The sequence below is a fragment of the Symphodus melops genome (genome assembly GCF_947650265.1).
Source record: "Symphodus melops genome assembly, chromosome: 1".
NCBI lineage: Eukaryota > Metazoa > Chordata > Actinopteri > Labriformes > Labridae > Symphodus > Symphodus melops.
The window spans coordinates 42,856,472-42,873,934 of NC_136691.1; the positions used below are offsets into that span (position 1 = coordinate 42,856,472).

At 38.7% G+C, this 17,463-nt stretch overlaps 6 protein-coding genes across 7 annotated transcripts in view; 2 read left to right on the forward strand and 4 right to left on the reverse strand.

The window, feature by feature from the left end:
* The window catches only part of c5 (complement component 5), a 57,290-nt gene that overhangs the window by 19,125 nt on the left and 20,702 nt on the right, over positions 1-17,463 (reverse strand). Inside the window, exons 41-42 of one of the 2 annotated variants that reach the window (XM_079338181.1) lie at positions 16,807-16,945; positions 16,560-16,707 (exon numbers count right to left, since the gene is read on the reverse strand). In XM_079338181.1, coding sequence (XP_079194307.1) covers positions 16,569-16,707; positions 16,807-16,945 — 278 coding nt within the window. In that variant the 3' untranslated portion in view covers positions 16,560-16,568. Of the gene's footprint in view, positions 1-16,335; positions 16,708-16,806; positions 16,946-17,463 lie in introns of those variants that run through there. The other variant, XM_079338180.1, reaches the window with a different exon arrangement.
* LOC306820379 (peroxisomal membrane protein 2-like) lies at positions 1,849-3,975 on the forward strand. Its single transcript, XM_079338199.1, has 5 exons — positions 1,849-2,038; positions 2,399-2,521; positions 2,765-2,927; positions 3,098-3,217; positions 3,308-3,975. Exons 1-5 carry the CDS (start codon positions 1,929-1,931, stop codon positions 3,374-3,376), a joined length of 585 nt encoding a protein of 194 aa, XP_079194325.1. The 5' UTR covers positions 1,849-1,928; the 3' UTR covers positions 3,377-3,975.
* Positions 3,674-4,759, reverse strand: LOC306820398 (polyubiquitin-like). The gene is made up of 2 exons (XM_079338223.1): positions 4,615-4,759; positions 3,674-4,517 (listed from the first exon to the last, which is right to left on the reverse strand). Exon 2 carries the CDS (start codon positions 4,503-4,505, stop codon positions 4,035-4,037), a length of 471 nt encoding a protein of 156 aa, XP_079194349.1. The 5' UTR covers positions 4,506-4,517; positions 4,615-4,759; the 3' UTR covers positions 3,674-4,034.
* Positions 3,674-13,841, reverse strand: LOC306820406 (polyubiquitin-like). Its single transcript, XM_079338234.1, has 3 exons — positions 13,322-13,841; positions 12,708-13,224; positions 3,674-4,010 (listed from the first exon to the last, which is right to left on the reverse strand). Exon 2 carries the CDS (start codon positions 13,210-13,212, stop codon positions 12,742-12,744), a length of 471 nt encoding a protein of 156 aa, XP_079194360.1. The 5' UTR covers positions 13,213-13,224; positions 13,322-13,841; the 3' UTR covers positions 3,674-4,010; positions 12,708-12,741.
* Positions 5,241-12,746, forward strand: LOC306842273 (peroxisomal membrane protein 2-like; the record flags this gene model as incomplete). Its single annotated transcript, XM_079372418.1, is given in 6 exon segments — positions 5,241-5,254; positions 5,707-5,829; positions 6,073-6,232; positions 12,043-12,058; positions 12,061-12,137; positions 12,228-12,746. Coding segments are annotated over 6 exon segments (456 nt in total). The 3' UTR covers positions 12,294-12,746.
* gatc (glutamyl-tRNA amidotransferase subunit C) lies at positions 13,937-15,653 on the reverse strand. The gene is made up of 5 exons (XM_079338211.1): positions 15,302-15,653; positions 15,167-15,217; positions 14,429-14,598; positions 14,209-14,312; positions 13,937-14,078 (listed from the first exon to the last, which is right to left on the reverse strand). The coding sequence occupies exons 1-5, from the start codon at positions 15,431-15,433 to the stop codon at positions 14,017-14,019; spliced, it is 519 nt and encodes a 172-aa protein (XP_079194337.1). The 5' UTR covers positions 15,434-15,653; the 3' UTR covers positions 13,937-14,016.

Consider the following 17,463-nt stretch of genomic DNA (forward strand, 5'->3'; position numbering starts at 1 on the left):
CTCCACTCCAGCTGATGCAATACGTGCTTTGGAAGGAGATTTCAAAGAGACCGATGGAAGTGAAAGGACAGTGTCGCAAGAGGATTCAGTATTCCTCCAGAAACTTGAGCATGGCATAACGCAAACAGAGGACGGCCATTTCGAAATGCCACTGCCATTTAAAGAAAAACCAGAAATGCCAGATAACAAACATCTTGCAGAAATCAGACTAAATCAGCTCAAGCGGAAACTCACAAAGGATGAAAAATACGAACAGGATTACATGAAATATATGAGTGACATAATTAAAAGGGGCGATGCAGAAATGACTGATGACAATGGATCAGCCGGTGAGACATGGCATATACCGCACCACGGCATCTATCTTCCAAAAAAAGACACCATTGATCTTCCAGTCGGAGACCCAGAGGTGAGAAAGGGACAAACGTTAAACACAGAGACTGCTGAAGTTACAAGCCTCAGTGACCGGCTCACAAAATTCTCTTCCTGGTCCCATGCTGCTAGGGCGGTTGCACGGCTCAGACGATACCTTCTCAAAGACAAATCAAAGACACTAGCCACTGTAACTGAAAGACAAAATGCAGAAATTGTGATTATCAAAGATTTACAAAGACAAACCTATCAAAATGAAATAGAGACACTAAGCAAAGGCAAACAACTTCCAAAGACCAACAAATTGTGCAACTTGGATGTTTTCTTGGACAAGCACAATGTGCTCAAGGTGGGAGGAAGGCTCCATCACTCTTCTCTTCCCAGCTCATTCAAACACCCAATCATCATCCCCAGGGAATACCTGCAGAACATTATGGTCAGACAAAGATGGCACACGCCTAAAAGAAACATGCAGATTGGTGACGTAATAATAGACAAGGATGAAATGCAACCACGTTCCCAGTGGAAACTTGGCCGAGTCTTGGACATTGTAAAAGACTTGTCAGAAAGGTCAAAATAGGTTTTGCTGACAAACATTTTACATAGAAGGGTCAGCATGTGAACAAAATGTCTATAGTAGAACGCCCAGTTCATAAGTTAGTTCTGCTACTGGAAGACTATGAAAAGTAACTCTACAATGCTGAAACTGTTTTGATGTGTGAAAGTTACAACACGTTTACAGGGTTGTTTGTTGTTGTTGTTGTTTAATGATTTAAAGAAATTATTTGTGTTTTGTGTTTATCAGTGAATAATTTGGTGGGAGTGTAAAGGCCAATTTGACTCCTTTTAGTCTTCGTCTATGGTGGAGTTTTGGGGCTTTTATTTTGAAGGCTTCCTTTAACCGGAAGTGCGGTACAACGGTAGTTCTTGGCAACGAAGAAGAGTAAAAAGACGTTGATGGAGAGTAAGAAGTTAAGAGTACAGAAACATTAAGGAAAACAGTGTTTTGGCATCAGTCAATTGGGGAACAAGGTTGGTATAATTACATAAAGAATATGTCAGTTATGTAAATGTTTATTGCAAATGTATGACGTTCTATAAAGTTAAGGAAGGAAATTAATGAGCTGCTCAGTTAAAACACGTTTGTAATTATTGTTTGTTTTTTGCTCAGCTCTTACGTTGATGAATGACACCGACGGATATTGACTGGATGCTACAGTACTTATCTGTAGAACATTCAAGGTGCATGATTTGTATAAAATAAACCTTAATAATATACCACAGCTTCTTCTTTCATTGTATTCTGTATATATAAAATTAACTGAAGTCATGCACATACACCTGAGCGTACAGCCAGCACCTTTCTGCTCTGAAAAAACACTATGTGAGCTTCTGCATCTGCACTAAATAAAAACGGATGAAATCGTCTGAAGTAGCTGACTTATGACGTTAGAGTGGAGGCGTGTCTCCACGATTGACGCAATGACGTCGACAGGAAGACTTTGGCGAAGTTTCTTCCTAACTTCAGTAGTTCAGTGGTTGTTGGAGGAGTGACAATGCCTGTACAAAGTTTGCCAGCCCGGGATGCGTCCATACATTACCGTTTATTGCAACAATATCTGTTTCTCCTGAAGAAATACCCCATTCTCACAAAGTCTGTAACGAGGTTTGTAACTGTTGTTCACTGTGTTCATGTTCAAGCCTGCTGCTTAGTTTTTCCAGTTTTACATGTAAAAATTGAGACGCTGTAGTTTTCTGAGAGTCAACCCCCTGCAGTTAACTATTGATGTTACTGCTGATTTAAGTTTTCATGTCGCCATTTGACTGCATTTAACTGTTGACTAAAGAAATGCATCTTTGTTTGCACTGACAGTGTCCTTCTGTGACAGCACTCTGGTTTTAACCAATCACCATCTGCACAGAGCACCTCCCATATGAGTTAATCAATAATTGAGTTAATTTAAGTAGCTTTAGTACCTGTACCTAATACTGATACATCTGTGTTGTATGTTTTTGATATTTTCAGTGGCCTCCTCTCAGCATTAGGGAATCTTCTGTCTCAGGTTCTGGAGGCAAGAAAAAAGGCCAAAAATGGAGCTCCAGTCAGTGAGATTGACACAGCTGGAGCCACACGATATGCCATTTATGGGTGAGACTTACTACAGAAACAGAGCTAAGGTTGATGTGCATTTTCATTGCAAACCTTAAAATAAATATTAATTGTGCTCTTGACAGTGTAAAAAAAAATCTTCAATACAACCTAATTTATATTGCTTTATGCAGAATATGTTTTAAGAGAACATAGTGCCCAATGTGGTATATATAATTTTTAATAATTAAACATAGATGATATAATTGTATTTGCTCATCTTGCTTTTTTTGTCTGTTGCAGGTTATTCATTACAGGACCAGTGAGCCATTATTTTTACCAGCTGATGGAGTTGTGGATACCCACCACAGACCCGTTCTGTATAGTCAAACGTCTCCTTCTGGATCGGCTAATTTTTGCCCCCGGCTTTCTTCTCATATTCTACTTTGTGATGAACATCCTTGAGGTGAGTCGTCACAGAAACTCTCCTTCTCCCTCCATTTAGAGGGGAGACAGTGATAAAATATTCCACTTGTGTAAAGTTGGTGAAGTTAAATGAGAAATATTTTCAAAAATCTCTTTCTTATCTTAGTAATTCAATGTAAATAGGTTTATAGTAAGTGTAGTGTATTTCAGGCTAAAGGGTGGGGAGACTTTGAAAAGAAGATGAGAGCAAGTTACTACACGGCTTTAAAGATGAACTGGAAAGTTTGGACCCCCTTCCAGTTCATCAATATCAACTTTGTGCCTGTTCAGGTATGTATTTTAATGGCATCCTGTGAATGAACAGATGATATGTAACATATTGACACTTCTTGTAATGTGTGCCTGTGTTTGTGGTTTCAGTTCAGAGTGCTGTTTGCCAACATGGTTGCCTTATTTTGGTACGCCTACCTCGCATCTGTGAGGAAATGAAGCATCCTGGCTCAGAGAAGAATAATCTGGAGGAATCTGCTTCTTCACAGTGCCTTTAATATGACTGCGTACCTGTATCTTGACATGACAATAATTCTCACTAACAGCAGTTCTAATATCTGTCAACAAACCCTAATAAGGGGGTTAAGCCCTTTTAATATGCTGCTACTTGTAATATTTCGCACACCTGATTGCTTTTGTTATTATTAAGGAAAGTAAGTCTACTTAATAGACAGGTTTGTAGAACACTGGAAAAATATTTGAATATATTAGTGAACAATAACATATTTGAGACAGTTTCTTTTTTGCTATGAAGGTCATGTTTATTTCAAATGTAACATCCTAAAGTTAGTGCTACATCACCTCTGCACTATAACTGGAGTTCAACAAATTAAATACAATCTTGTAAGTTTACATTGTTGATTTATGATATAACATTGCCAAGTTCATAACAATAGGCTTTGGTGAAAATATAATTACAACATGATGTGATGTGTCCTTAACGTTTCATTATTGTCAAGGAAATAAGCAAAACAAGTTGAGACATGACAGAAAAATCTTATTCAAAAATGTTAAAAAGTGATACCAGTTATTCTTTAGCCTATGGACTTGTCTTTCACATGTATTAAATAAACTAACAAAACAACACGCAGCCTCCTCAGCCTCCTCTCAGACGCATCAACATGTCGATGGTGCTGTGCTCTTCGACGCTGTAGTCTGAAAGTTTCCCGCTCGTCATCTCTCTGCCTTGGAAAACCAACCTCTGCTGGCTCACAGCGACCCCCTCTCGAGCCTGGACTTTGGTCTTGAAGTCGTTTACGGTCTCCTCCGGTGTGACGTCATAGGTGGACGATTTCCCCTTCTCGTTTCTGAGGAACACCTGGAAGGTCGGTGGCAGCTCGGTGACCAGCAGAGACACCCGGGAGCCTTGCTGCAGGCCGTAGTAGCTCACAGGCTTCAAATCGTCGTTGAGAATAGTCCTGTGTCCGTTTTCATAGACCAGCCTCTGTCTCCGACAGACAACCCCGAGTTTGTCCTGGATCAGTTTCTTCAGAGCGCCCACAGTGATGCTCGGGTTCACCGCGAGGTTGTGGGACTCACCATTCAGCATTACGATTATTATTTCCATGATTAATGCAACCTGAAATGAAATGTAACAATATTAAAACAAGAAAAATACTTCTAAAACTACTTGTAAATAAATCAACTTAAATTTCATTAAGCGTTATGGATCTTACCTTTTGTTAACTTGTAAAATTCCTGAGAGAAACTTCTAGAAAAGTCTCGAGACGCTGACGATGCTGCGCAGTATCTGTGACAGAGGTTTGAGCTCAGAATACTTTATATGGAACCAGCAGCTGATCGATACGCCCACTTTTTTAACTTTCGTTTCCCTTATTCTCTGACTTTACTACTTTCGTTTTCCACATCGTGCAATAGAAACAAAACAGCTGATAGTAGGAATGAACCACATAATCACAACAATCCAGTGAACTATCACATGGACTGATAAACTGATGTAAGGTTGAAGAAGGACTAAGTATAATTTCAGGAAGGCAGTATTTGTAGTTTTCTATAAATAAAGTTAGTTTTGAAATGTAACCATTGTCTTTTTATTCTTTCACATATTAGTTTTTTAAAAATATTTTGTGCATGTTCAGAATTTAACATAGTACACTGAAGTCAAATTCCTTGTGTGGAAGCATGCATAGCCAATAAAGTTGATTCAGGTAAAACACAAGTGAGAACTACTTCAATAAGCAATTGCAATGAATGTCCTCACAAGGTTGCCATACAGCTCACATTCAAGTTTAATGATATGAAACTGAAACTATAACAATAAATTATTAAGGGTTTTAAAACTATGATTTTCAGAAGGTACAGGGATGAAGAAGGGCCTGAAAATCACTAGGTGTTTACAGGGATTAGTGCTTGCATCTTTATTTATTTAATGTGTTGTTTTCTCGTTGTCTTTTCCTTTTGTCTTTTTTTAAAAAAAATGTGCTTTGCCAAATAAGAATGTGTTCACATGTAAATTTATGTTTAGTTGTTTCAGGGTATGTGGGTGTTTACCACATAAATACCACATCATCACAAAGTCTGTACCAAGATCTGTAACTGTACCTGTGCACTGTTTGTTGGCTGTGTTCACGTTCAAGCCTGCTGCTTAGTTTTTGTGATTTTCCAGTTTTACATGTAAGAATTGAGACACTGTAGTTTACAACACCTTATATGAGTTCATCAATAATTGATTTAATTCAAGAAGTGTCTCTATGTACTTAAGACTGATTTAAAAATACAAAAGTGTTGTATGTTTTTGATATTTTCAGTGGCCTCCTCTCAGCATTAGGGAATCTTCTGTCTCAGGTTCTGGAGGCAAGAAAAAGGGCCAAAAATGGAGCTCCAGTCAGTGAGATTGACACAGCTGGAGCCACACGATATGCCATTTATGGGTGAGACTTACTACAGAAACAGAGCTAAGGTTGATGTGCATTTCAATGAAAATCTTAGGAAAATAAATGTTAATTGTGCTCTTGACAGTGTAAAAAAAAATCTTCAATGCAACCTAATTTATATTGCTTTATGCAGAACATGTTTGAGAGAACATAGTGCCCAATGTGGAATTATTCTGTCTTATAATTAAACATAGATGATATAATTGTATTTGCTCATCTTGCTTTTGTTGTCTGTTGCAGGTTATTCATTACAGGACCAGTGAGCCATTATTTTTACCAGCTGATGGAGTTGTGGATACCCACCACAGACCCGTTCTGTATAGTCAAACGTCTCCTTCTGGATCGGCTCGTCTTTGCCCCCGGCTTTCTTCTCATATTCTACTTTGTGATGAACATCCTTTAGGTGAGTCATCACAGAAACTCTCCTTCTCCCTCCATTTAGAGAGGAGACAGTGATAAAATATTCCACTTGTGTAAAGTTGGTGAAGTTAAATGAGAAATATTTTCAAAAATATCTCTCAGGTAAACAGACAATACTGAGCAGTATCTATGACAGAGGTTTGAGCTCTGTATAGTTTATAGCAGCTGATTGATACTGCTATTGATACACTTTGTTTAACTTTTGTTTCCCTTCTCTCACTTTACAACTTTCGTTTTCTAAACATGACGTCATGCAATAGAAGAAAGAAGAAGAAAAACAACAGCTGATAGTAGGAATGAATCACAGAAGCAAAACAATGCACAACAATCCAATGAAAAATCACATGGACTCATAAACTGATGTAAGGTTGAAAGAATAATTATAATTTCAACAATTCAGTGTTCTATAAATAACGTTTTTTTTAAATGGAACCATGGGCTTATTTCTTCTTGTACATATTAGTTTTTGATTATTTTGTATTATTTATTATTACACTTTTATACATAGAGAGCACAGTTCACTAAAGTCTGATTCCTTGTGTGTAAGCATACCTGGCCAATAAATCTGATTCTGGTAAAACACAACAGGTTGCCATAACACAGCTCCCTTTCAATTTTAATGATATGAAACTGAAACTACAGAGAGTTTAATTTTTTACCTGGTGCTGCCACAAAGTATTCTTCGACTGTGTTTTTAGAAAGGTGAAGCAGTTCTTCTGCACAGTCCCCGTCAGTCATTGCATCGGCCCTCAGGTATAGTGCCCTGAATGTGCATAGACAGACATTTTGTATTCATTTAATAGACTTCCTAAATCTGTAGCTCACAAAGAAAAATACATTTTTTAAGTGTCTGTACACACCTGTCCTCCTAAACAGAATCCATTGGTTCGACCCCAACTGTGTCAACTCAGTGAAGTTGATCCTTATTGCTTTCTCCAAACAGTCTAGTCCCTGTTTGTTGTGAAAATCAACCAAGGCCAGTCGCTCCAGTTTATCCACTAGGTCTGCAGGAATCTGGGAGGGCTGTAAAATGAAAAAGTACCCTTTCAACAGTCTTTTAAAAACTTTCCCTGCAAGTGAGTCACAAACTCCATTGCACAGTCATGACTCATGCCCAATCATCTTTATCCTTTTAATACAGTATTTGCATAAATGTTTTGTCATTGTGTGGGTTTCTCTTAATGCTTACAAAAAGTGTAGTCTTTGTCTTAATAAGTTTTATTTTTGAGTCAATAGACTGCTAAGCAAGTTTTTTTAAAAGCTGTCAAGTGGGAACAGGTATTCACTTAAAATGTGTTTAGGCATATTAGCAACAATAACCTCTGTCTACATCCATTATCAGTGTTTACTAGGAAACATCGGGAAAATAAACAAATACATCAAATACATGCTTTTAAGTCAACAAAAGGCCTGATTGGCAACACCTGTGAGCATGGGCCCTGCAACAGTGGTCAGTTGTGTTTGACTGATCTGGATAGGCCCCGTGCCATAGGGCTACTTCAAGCTGGTGTTCCAGACGATATGGCTGACAGCTCTCTATCCAGACATTCTGTAACAGACTGCATATAGCCAATATCTGGTCTCATAGGGCTGCAAAGAGGCCCGCCATGACTGCCCTTCACCATCAGACTTGTTTGCGTTGGTGTCAGCAACATGTGCACCGAAACCTGAACATGTGGAGGAACATTATGTTCAGCGATGAGTCCAGATTCTTCCTCAACAGTTGGATAGGGTCAAAGTGTGGCAAAGACACAGAGAATGCAATGATGATTGCTGATGAGATTCTGTAACTAGTAGCAATCACATATTTCCACAGATTGGGACCAAACTCTATCCTCCAAGATGAAAACTATTGCCCTGACAGAGAAGCGTTTTTCAAAGACTACCTCCAGAATTAGGGAGTGGAGAGGATGGAATGGCCTGCCTGTAGTCCTGATGTGGGATCAGCTTGGACGTGTTGTTTATTCCAGAGTGACCAACATAACCAAATTGGCTGACTTGCAAAAAATGCTGGATGAAGAATTGGATGCCATCCCACAGCAGTGTGTGACCAGGCTGGTGACCAGCAGGAGGAGGAGGTGCCAGGCTGTTGTGGCTGTGTATGGTTCTGCCACACACTACTGAGGCTCCTGGTTTTTAAATGAATACATTCTGTTTCTTCAGACTTCAATTACCAAATCCACTAAACACCAAACAAAAGTCAACAGCCGAATAAACTGTTTGGCATTTGCAGAGAAGGTTTGGCAAGTTTTTCCTGGGCGCAACTCTCCTACTCAGCTCTGCTGCTCATCTCACAAATGCATGTTCTTTACAAATGTTGCACCATTTAAAAGGGAAACAAACAGGCTTTCCAATAGTATGTGTTGCCAAAAAGCATTGTTAAAAGAGATAATCTACTAAACACACATTTCCTTATTTTATATGCAATGTTTTATTTCACCTTTATCAGTGTTTTTTAGGATTTCAGTTACAGGGTGGTGTAGGTCAAAAAGTCTCCTTCTGCTGCTGAAGAGGTCACAGTAACCCTGTCGTCTGCAGTGAGACAAACAGAGAAAGATTACATGTTTTTATTGTTTTGTTAATTACCAAATTCCTAAAACATATTGATTTGCAGATCTACATGCTCCCAAAGTCATCTATTAGGTGTTCTTCTCTTGACTGAAAGATGTCAGATTGAGCATCAGGACTTTTTCTGTGGAGTTGGTTGTTTTGTGTGCCAACTTTTTAAAATGTTTGTATTTAGCTGATGTTCTTATTTGGGTTCAATATTACTTCTTACGAACAGTCTCATTCTCACTATATTTGGCGTGAGGCTGGCAGGTTTCCTCAATGCGTTTGGCTACTGTCAAAGTTGCATCGACCTTTGCTCTGTAGTCAGCACACGCAGCCAAATGACAACATCAACGACAACATACGTTTTGCTGTGGAAAAATACTGTCTGCCTGTTGGTCTTATTTGAACTTAGACAACTCAGATGTTTCTGCACCATTTGGCACCTGTTTCTCTGTCTGGCTTTGCCTGCATCTCACAAATTCTACTTCTTGTTATCTGAGTCTGAAACAGACTGTGTGCCCTCCTTAAAAAGGAGTCACTGTTATTCCACCATGCAAGATGTTTTATGAAAGCTTTCATTATTAACAACTGACATTGTTATTAACATTGTTGCCTACTGCCTATTATTGCCCCAGGGATTCATCTATGCAGAAGCAGAGACCAATGATCGTTACTCATGTATACCTATATCCAATGAATGTATAAATATGTTCTGCAACCGGGAATCTTTGATGCATTTGTGATTGATGTCACTTCTGTAGGTGACTGCCCCTTTGATAAGAACGTTTATGCAATAAAATACACAAAGAGAAAAGACATAGACTTGAGATCCTTCATTATCAACAGAAAAATCCACAACAAACTTGGTGTCAGAAGTGGGATTCCTGGCTGATTGCCATATCCACAGCAGATGGTGGTTGATCATCCAGGACGTTAACACTTCGTCCTTCCTCAACCCTTAAATCTTGAAGGTCTAGAAGACCAACTGGGTGGACTGCAGCTATCCCCTTGGAATCCAACGGATGAGACAACCTTCTAATTCATGGTAAAAACATTCTGATCTCACACATTTAGTCAAAGGTTACAGTATGTGTTAGAACAAAACTGAAAGGTTAAGTTTCTTCCATCTTACAGCCCCCAAAAAATGCGAAGTAGTTTGAATAAAGGAAGTTCAGTTAACTTCGCCAGGTCTGGAGCAGTTCAGGTGTCTCCTTGAATCCGGTAACTTGAAAAGAAAGGTAGAATGCAGATATGATTGATCAGGGACGTCTGATAATCTCACAGGACATTATACCATGGGGTCTCTAGGGAGTAAGATGGATGGGGCTGGCCTGCAAGGTCCATTTTTTGTGTTTATGAAAGGGAAATACAGGGAAAAAACCGTTTGTCATTGTTGATTATTGGATAAAAGAATGTGTATTTCCTGACAAAGGGAGTCTCAAGCTGTGTCCCATTCCAGAGGTTGCAGCCTTCGTGGGCTGCATTTTAAGACCGATTACGTCACACCGGCGCGACAAGTGCTGTCCCAATTCAGCGGCTCCTTCGAATGCAGCCGAGGAATGCAGCCTTCCTTTCCCCGATTTTGGAGGCTTCAACGGTTGGATCCTTTGCAGCCTTCCCTTCCCAAGATGCATTGCGCGCAACGGTAAACATCAACAATGGCATCCACGGCAGACCCAACCCAGACCTCCGCAGCTGATACGAATTTTACTTTTAAATGCAAGTATTGAGTTTTATTTCTGTCCAATAGTTAACGACACCCATGTTTGAAAGATATTAAATGATGAAAAGCACACGTAAAGCACACGTCGGCGCATATAATTCTCCCTCTCTCTCTTTTTCAGAATCATAAAAAAACTGTACTATCAAAATAAATAAATAAATAATATCTCCTGGCTCCATTGTAAATATAAAATAAATATAAATATAAAAAATAGGAGTTTGCGGTTGAGTTGTGTTGATAAAACGGTGCAATCAAAAAACGGACACTCTCAGGGTTGCTAGGAGACCGAAAAGTTGGTGACGCAAGTAGGAAGTATGCTTTAACTCACTTTACGAGCATTTAAAAGCATCCTCATTTCGGTCCACGGAGGACGTGCCTTCGTGGACCGCGAAGGCCACGCCCTCAGTGTGACTCAACTGGTACAGCTATATGCCTAGACATGTTTGATAAAGAAGGAAAAGAAGGTTAGGTCTAAGTAAAACATTAACAAAGAAAAGTTGGAGGAGATTGGCTGTAGCGATTATCCGGAAAGGTTACGTCACTGAGAAGCTAAGATTGGGTCTAATATCTTGTCATATGCGATGTCCCAAAAAATACTGTAATACATAAAATAAGTTTGACTTTTTATTGTCGGAAAAAAAAAGATAATCAACTAATGATAAAATGCCGTAACTCATAATCACAGTGATGTACAAACAATAGCAGTCAACAAAAAAAACGGTGACCCAGCTTACCTTGTCTCTTCCCTCAAGAACAAAAGTTAAACAAATAAGCTCATCTGACATTAACCAGCAGCTCGTGTGTGCACTCAGTTGACAGATAGACTTCACCTGTCATACACTGACACAGTTCAGCCACATAGAGGCGCTACAGCTCCTGGTAGGAAAACATATTCATTTTATTATGACATAAAGCGGACAGATTTGGAGTTGTAAGGAGTAGGACAAACTTCATAGTTTCCCTGCTTTGAGTCTTTATGCTAAACTAGACAAAAAGCTTCCTGGGCTTGTGTCTGTTTTCAAGGAACCTTCCATCAAGCTTCATTTTCCCCTTTCAGCAATCCAATATTGTCATTGTTATTTATGAATATGTATTTTAATAATTCCAACCTGACCCCGTGATTTTTTCTGGTGTAAATGGACTTCCAGGTGAGACAAAGTGTCAGAGTTAAGTTTACAGTTGCACCATCACACTGATTAACTGTGAAAGTGTTCCTGAAGAATATTTACTTAAAAGAAGAAAAAAATAAAGACTCCAAATTCCAGCATTAGGTGCCGACTCATTTTTACTTTTATCTTGAGGTTCACAGACTTAAAACAGCGACTAACTGTTACCTCATTCACTTTGTAAATGAACATCCTTGAGGTGGGTCATCACATACTGTATTCTTTCCTTCCCCTCAATGATACAATATTCCACTTCTTTAAAGTTAGGGGACTATGAAGAGAACGATTCTCAAAGCTCTTTCTCATTTTAATAATTCAATGTAAATAGAAGTGTAGACTGTATTTCAGGCTAAAGGGTGGGGAGACACTGCACGGCTTTAAAGATGAACTGGAAAGTTTGGACCCCCTTCCAGTTCATCAATATCAACTTTGTGCCTGTTCAGGTATGTATTTTAATGGCATCCTGTGAATGAACAGATGATATGTAACATATTGACACTTCTTGTAATGTGTGCCTATGTCTTTGATTTCAGGTCAGAGTGCTGTTTGCCAACATGGTTTTCTTATTTTGGTACGCCTACCTCGCATCTGTGAGGTAATGAAGCATCCTGGCTCAGAGAAGAATAATCTGGAGGAATCTGCTTCTTCACAGTGCCTTTATATGTTTAACATGCTGCTGCTGTATAATATATTAGACACCTGACTGAACCTTACTGAATAAAGTAGCCAAAGTCTACTTAATAAACAGGTTTGTAGAACACTTTTAAAATATAGCCTGAACAACGAAATAATTGAGACAGTTCTTTTTTTTTCTCGATAAGATTATGTTTTAATTTGTTTGCAACTCACCTCTGCACTACAACAATAGTACAGAACAAGAACATATGCCAAAACATAAAGTAATTACATTACAATACATGACACAGAACAATCTTCTTAAAAATAAATACATTGGTAGCCTATAGTCTAATTCTTTAGCCTATGGACTTGTCTTTCACTTGTATTAAATAAACAACAATAAACAACACGCTAAATCCAGCAGCCTCCTCAGCCTCCTCTCAGACGCATCAACATGTCGATGGTGCTGTGCTCTTCGACGCTGTAGTCTGAAAGTTTCCCGCTCGTCATCTCTCTGCCTTGGAAAACCAACCTCTGCTGGCTCACAGCGACCCCCTCTCGAGCCTGGACTTTGGTCTTGAAGTCGTTTACGGTCTCCTCCGGTGTGACGTCATAGGTGGACGATTTCCCCTTCTCGTTTCTGAGGAACACCTGGAAGGTCGGTGGCAGCTCGGTGACCAGCAGAGACACCCGGGAGCCTTGCTGCAGGCCGTAGTAGCTCACAGGCTTCAAATCGTCGTTGAGAATAGTCCTGTGTCCGTTTTCATAGACCAGCCTCTGTCTCCGACAGACAACCCCGAGTTTGTCCTGGATCAGTTTCTTCAGAGCGCCCACAGTGATGCTCGGGTTCACCGCGAAGTTGTGGGACTCACCATTCAGCATTACGATTATTATTTCCATGATTAATGCAACCTGAAATGAAATGTAACAATATTAAAACAAGAAAAATACTTCTAAAACTACTTGTAAATAAATCAACTTAAATTTCATTAAGCGTTATGGATCTTACCTTTTGTTAACTTGTAAAATTCCTGAGAGAAACTTCTAGAAAAGTCTCGAGACGCTGACGATGCTGCGCAGTATCTGTGACAGAAGTTTGAGCTCAGAATACTTTATATGGAACCAGCAGCTGATCGATACGCCCACTTTTTTTTTTAACTTTCGTTTCCCTTATTCTCTGACTTTACTACTTTCGTTTTCCACATCGTGCAATAGAAACAAAACAGCTGATAGTAGGAATGAACCACATAATCACAACAATCCAGTGAACTATCACATGAACTGATAAACTGATGTAAGGTTGAAGAAGGACTAAGTATAATTTCAGGAAGGCAGTATTTGTAGTTTTCTATAAATAAAGTTAGTTTTGAAATGTAACCATTGTCTTTTTAGTCTTTCACATATTAGTTTTGGATTATTGTGTGTTATTGTTGTTATTTATCATTACACTTACATAGAGAGCACAGTTCACTAAAGTCTGATTCCTTGTGTGTAAGCATACCTGGCCAATAAATCTGATTCTGGTAAAACATAACAGGTTGCCATAACACAGCTCCCTTTCAATTTTAATGACTGATGAAACTGAAACTATAACAAGAAATAAACATGAGAAAAACACTATAGATGCATGACAAGCACATTTTATTGTATGGCTTAAATAAAATAAAAAACCCAAAAGAAATATCAAAGATAAATTTATAAATGTCACAACTGGGAGTGTTTCAGTATTGCAGTTCTCTCGTCCTTTGTAGGTAGAGGAATATTTCCTGTGGTGAGAAAAAAAATATTAGTTAAGAAGCCTATAAAGTGACAGAATCCTTTGTCAGCTTATATTAGATATACACAGTGCAACTTGTCATCAACTCTTTATTGAATATAACAAGTTTCCTTTCTTACCTGGTGGTGCCACAAAGTATTCTTCGACTGTGTTTTTAGAAAGGTGAAGCAGTTCTTCTGCACAGTCCCCGTCAGTCATTGCATCGGCCCTCAGGCATAGTGCCCTGAATGTGCATAGACAGACATTTTGTATTCATTTAATAGACTTCCTAAATCTGTTAACTGTGATGAAAAGAACATGGAGTAAAGAAAAAACATTTTTTTAAGTGTCTGTACACACCTGTCCTCCAAAACAGAATCCATTGGTTCGACCCCAACCGTGTCAACTAGATGAAGTTGATCCGCAAACCGTATTGCTTTCTCCAAACAATCTAGTCCCTGTTTGGTGCGGAAATCAACCAAGGCCAGTCGCTCCAGTTTATCCACTAGGTCTGCAGAGATCCGGGAAGGCTGTGAAATGAAAAAGTACCCTTTCAACAGTCTTGTAAAAACTTTCCCAAAGTGCAAGCAAGCATTACATAAAGTCATGAACTCCATTGCACAGTCATGACTCATGCCCAATTATCTTTATCCTTTGGACATCTTTATTTTGGCATTTAAATGTTTTGGTCATTGTGTTTTTTCTCTCACTAAAGCAACTGTAGTCTTTGTCTAAGTACGTTTACTTTTTGAGTCAATAGACCTCTGTTAAAGAAGTTTAAAACGCTGTCAGATGGGAACAGGTATTCACTTTAAAATAAACGTTTAGGCATATAAGCAACATTAACTCTTGTCTACATCCACTGAAATGTCTGAGCAACATCATAGTTTACTGGGAAACAGGGCCTAAAGGAACAAATGCATGATAATATAGCAGTTTAAATTAGACTTAATACAGGAATATGGCTTTTGTTTGAAACAGATTATTGCAATTAAGATGAGATTTCAGCCAAATGTTTCAGTCCAATAGGCATTTGAAGGCATTGTGTCTCCTCCATAAACCTGCTTAGAGCTGTGTAAGTGGGTTGTGTTGATTTACCGGAGGAAGTTTGTCCTCTGTCACTGGTTTCCATGTTGCAGTTTTCGGAACCTATTAGAAGTAACATTTAGTTATCAACATGCCTCCTTAACATACTGAATAATCCAACTGTAAACAAAGATTACAATGAGTTACCTTATGTGTTTGAGAGTTCAGGTGGCGCTTCACTTGTATGATGTCTGTGTTGTTTGTTAACAGGCTGAATGAAGGCCGGGTAACTTTCCATGACGCGCCGAAGCGTTTCACAGTGAGGCTTAACATCGACATTTTCACGACACTTAGCTACCAAACATTGTCCGAATGGTAATGAGAGGATATCTCAAGCTTAGCTAACCACCAGAGAGGTCAATGCTGGAATATAAACAAGTTCCACATGAATGTAGCTAATGGCTTGCCGTAGCTAGCCGAGAGGAGGGCCGACGTGATGGTTCCCTTCCACTTACTTCCTGCTTCGCTTATGATCTTTGTGCAGTTTTTTAAACGTACTTTTGAGTGGCAAAAAAAAAACAAAAAAAAACTTTTGAGTGGCGTGGTTACGAAAATACGTGATTCTACGAAATATGTCACCTTCCTCAACATAGACATAATATACTGTATGTTATATGTTTACATTTTAAATCTATGTTCCTCAACAAAATAATTTATTCTTCCTTTTCTTTTATGGGATTTTTTTTATGGCGAACCGCAAACAGCTTAAAGATTCATACCGCCACCTAGCGGTAAATTGATCTTAAGTGTTGCCCAATTTGATAAAGTTGCCATTATGCTCTTCCCAAATCTTTTGCCAGGGAGACAATTTTGCTCAGGATTACTATTAAGAAGTGACGTATATTTCTTTATCTGGTTTGCTGTGAGATGACAAGACTATTGATACCAGTGAACATTCCTTCTTGTTTTTCTTCTTCTGTTTTTAATGGCACACGAGACAATTTTGTTGGAATCTATGGGGACCCTTAGAAATGTTATGAACATTTTTTAATGTTTTTGAAAACCTTTGTTGAGAATTTGAAGAATATGTCTGGACCTTTTTAGGATATTTTTTTGGGAATGTAAGTGAGACATTTTTTGGGAATTGTCATTGGAAAGTTGCACCTCTGCACATAAGTCTAATTGATGTGGATCAAGTGAAGAAGTCACAAGGAGGGATAAAGAGCATAAACAGAAACTGGTTTGTCATGCAGCCATCTTGGATTTAATGAAGCCAAAATAACCATACATTATAATGTAACAGGTATCTTGAGAGACTACACAGTGAAACCATTTTATTGACAGATTATGCAATAAAAAAATCACACAGTTTGCAAAAAGACAAAACGTGACATTTGAACTAACATTTCCTGAGCTGAAATCCCGCTCTTCCAAATCTTCACAATTCTATAATATCTCCCTCTCGATTTAACATCTATAAGTCAGGACAGCTGCCTAACTGCAGCTCCAGAGCAAAGTCCTCCAGGTTGGAAATGTAGTCTGAACACTCTGGAGAGCTACACTCTTTTGGCCACAGCTCCACCAGCGCCTCTGAGTCTAGAGCAAGACGATACCTGCATCAAAAAAGAAAAATACAGCAAAGAAACAGCAGGTCAGAGTCACATCACATGGTGTAAGAACTATAGGTGAGAGAGTGGTGGAGAGACACTGACTTGAAGCCATGGTTTAGTGTGACCTCTGTTCCTCTGGCTCCCATCACAAGGTACTGTTTGTTATTCTGGATATCAGCATCACTGCAAGTAACCTTTTTAACCAGGTCAACTTGTGTACCTGAACTCAGCGCTTCAAAATCTACGACAGACAAAAAGAAAGAAAGTTGTAGAACACAAACACAAGCTAGCACGATCTGATGATGACTACAAGGTGCTACTTTGCTCGCCTTGTATAAATGACCTATAGGTCAGCAATGAAATAGCCTTCAATGGCAGCAATGTAATCCTTGATGGTAAATAATCAAAACGATCAAGGTAGTATGTCAACTGAAAGTGCTTTACAGGTTCAGATTTTTTCCAACTGTCGAACATCACAGAAAGGATGCATTTCTTTGCTCTACAAAGACATTTTATTTAAACAGTGAAGTCCCTTTTTAAAATTCTAAATAATTGTGACAAACGTCCTCTAAAAGCATTAAAAAAGCAACAATTTTACCTTGCAGAGAGTTCAAAATTTCTGTCTACTGCTTTCCGATCACTTATTATATATTATTGTGAGACTTTGTTACTAGAAATCTTCATCTTGCCCGACACAATATTTAGATAACAAACCATCACAAAACCTAAATAATCTAGATTGTAGATGAACAATTTCTA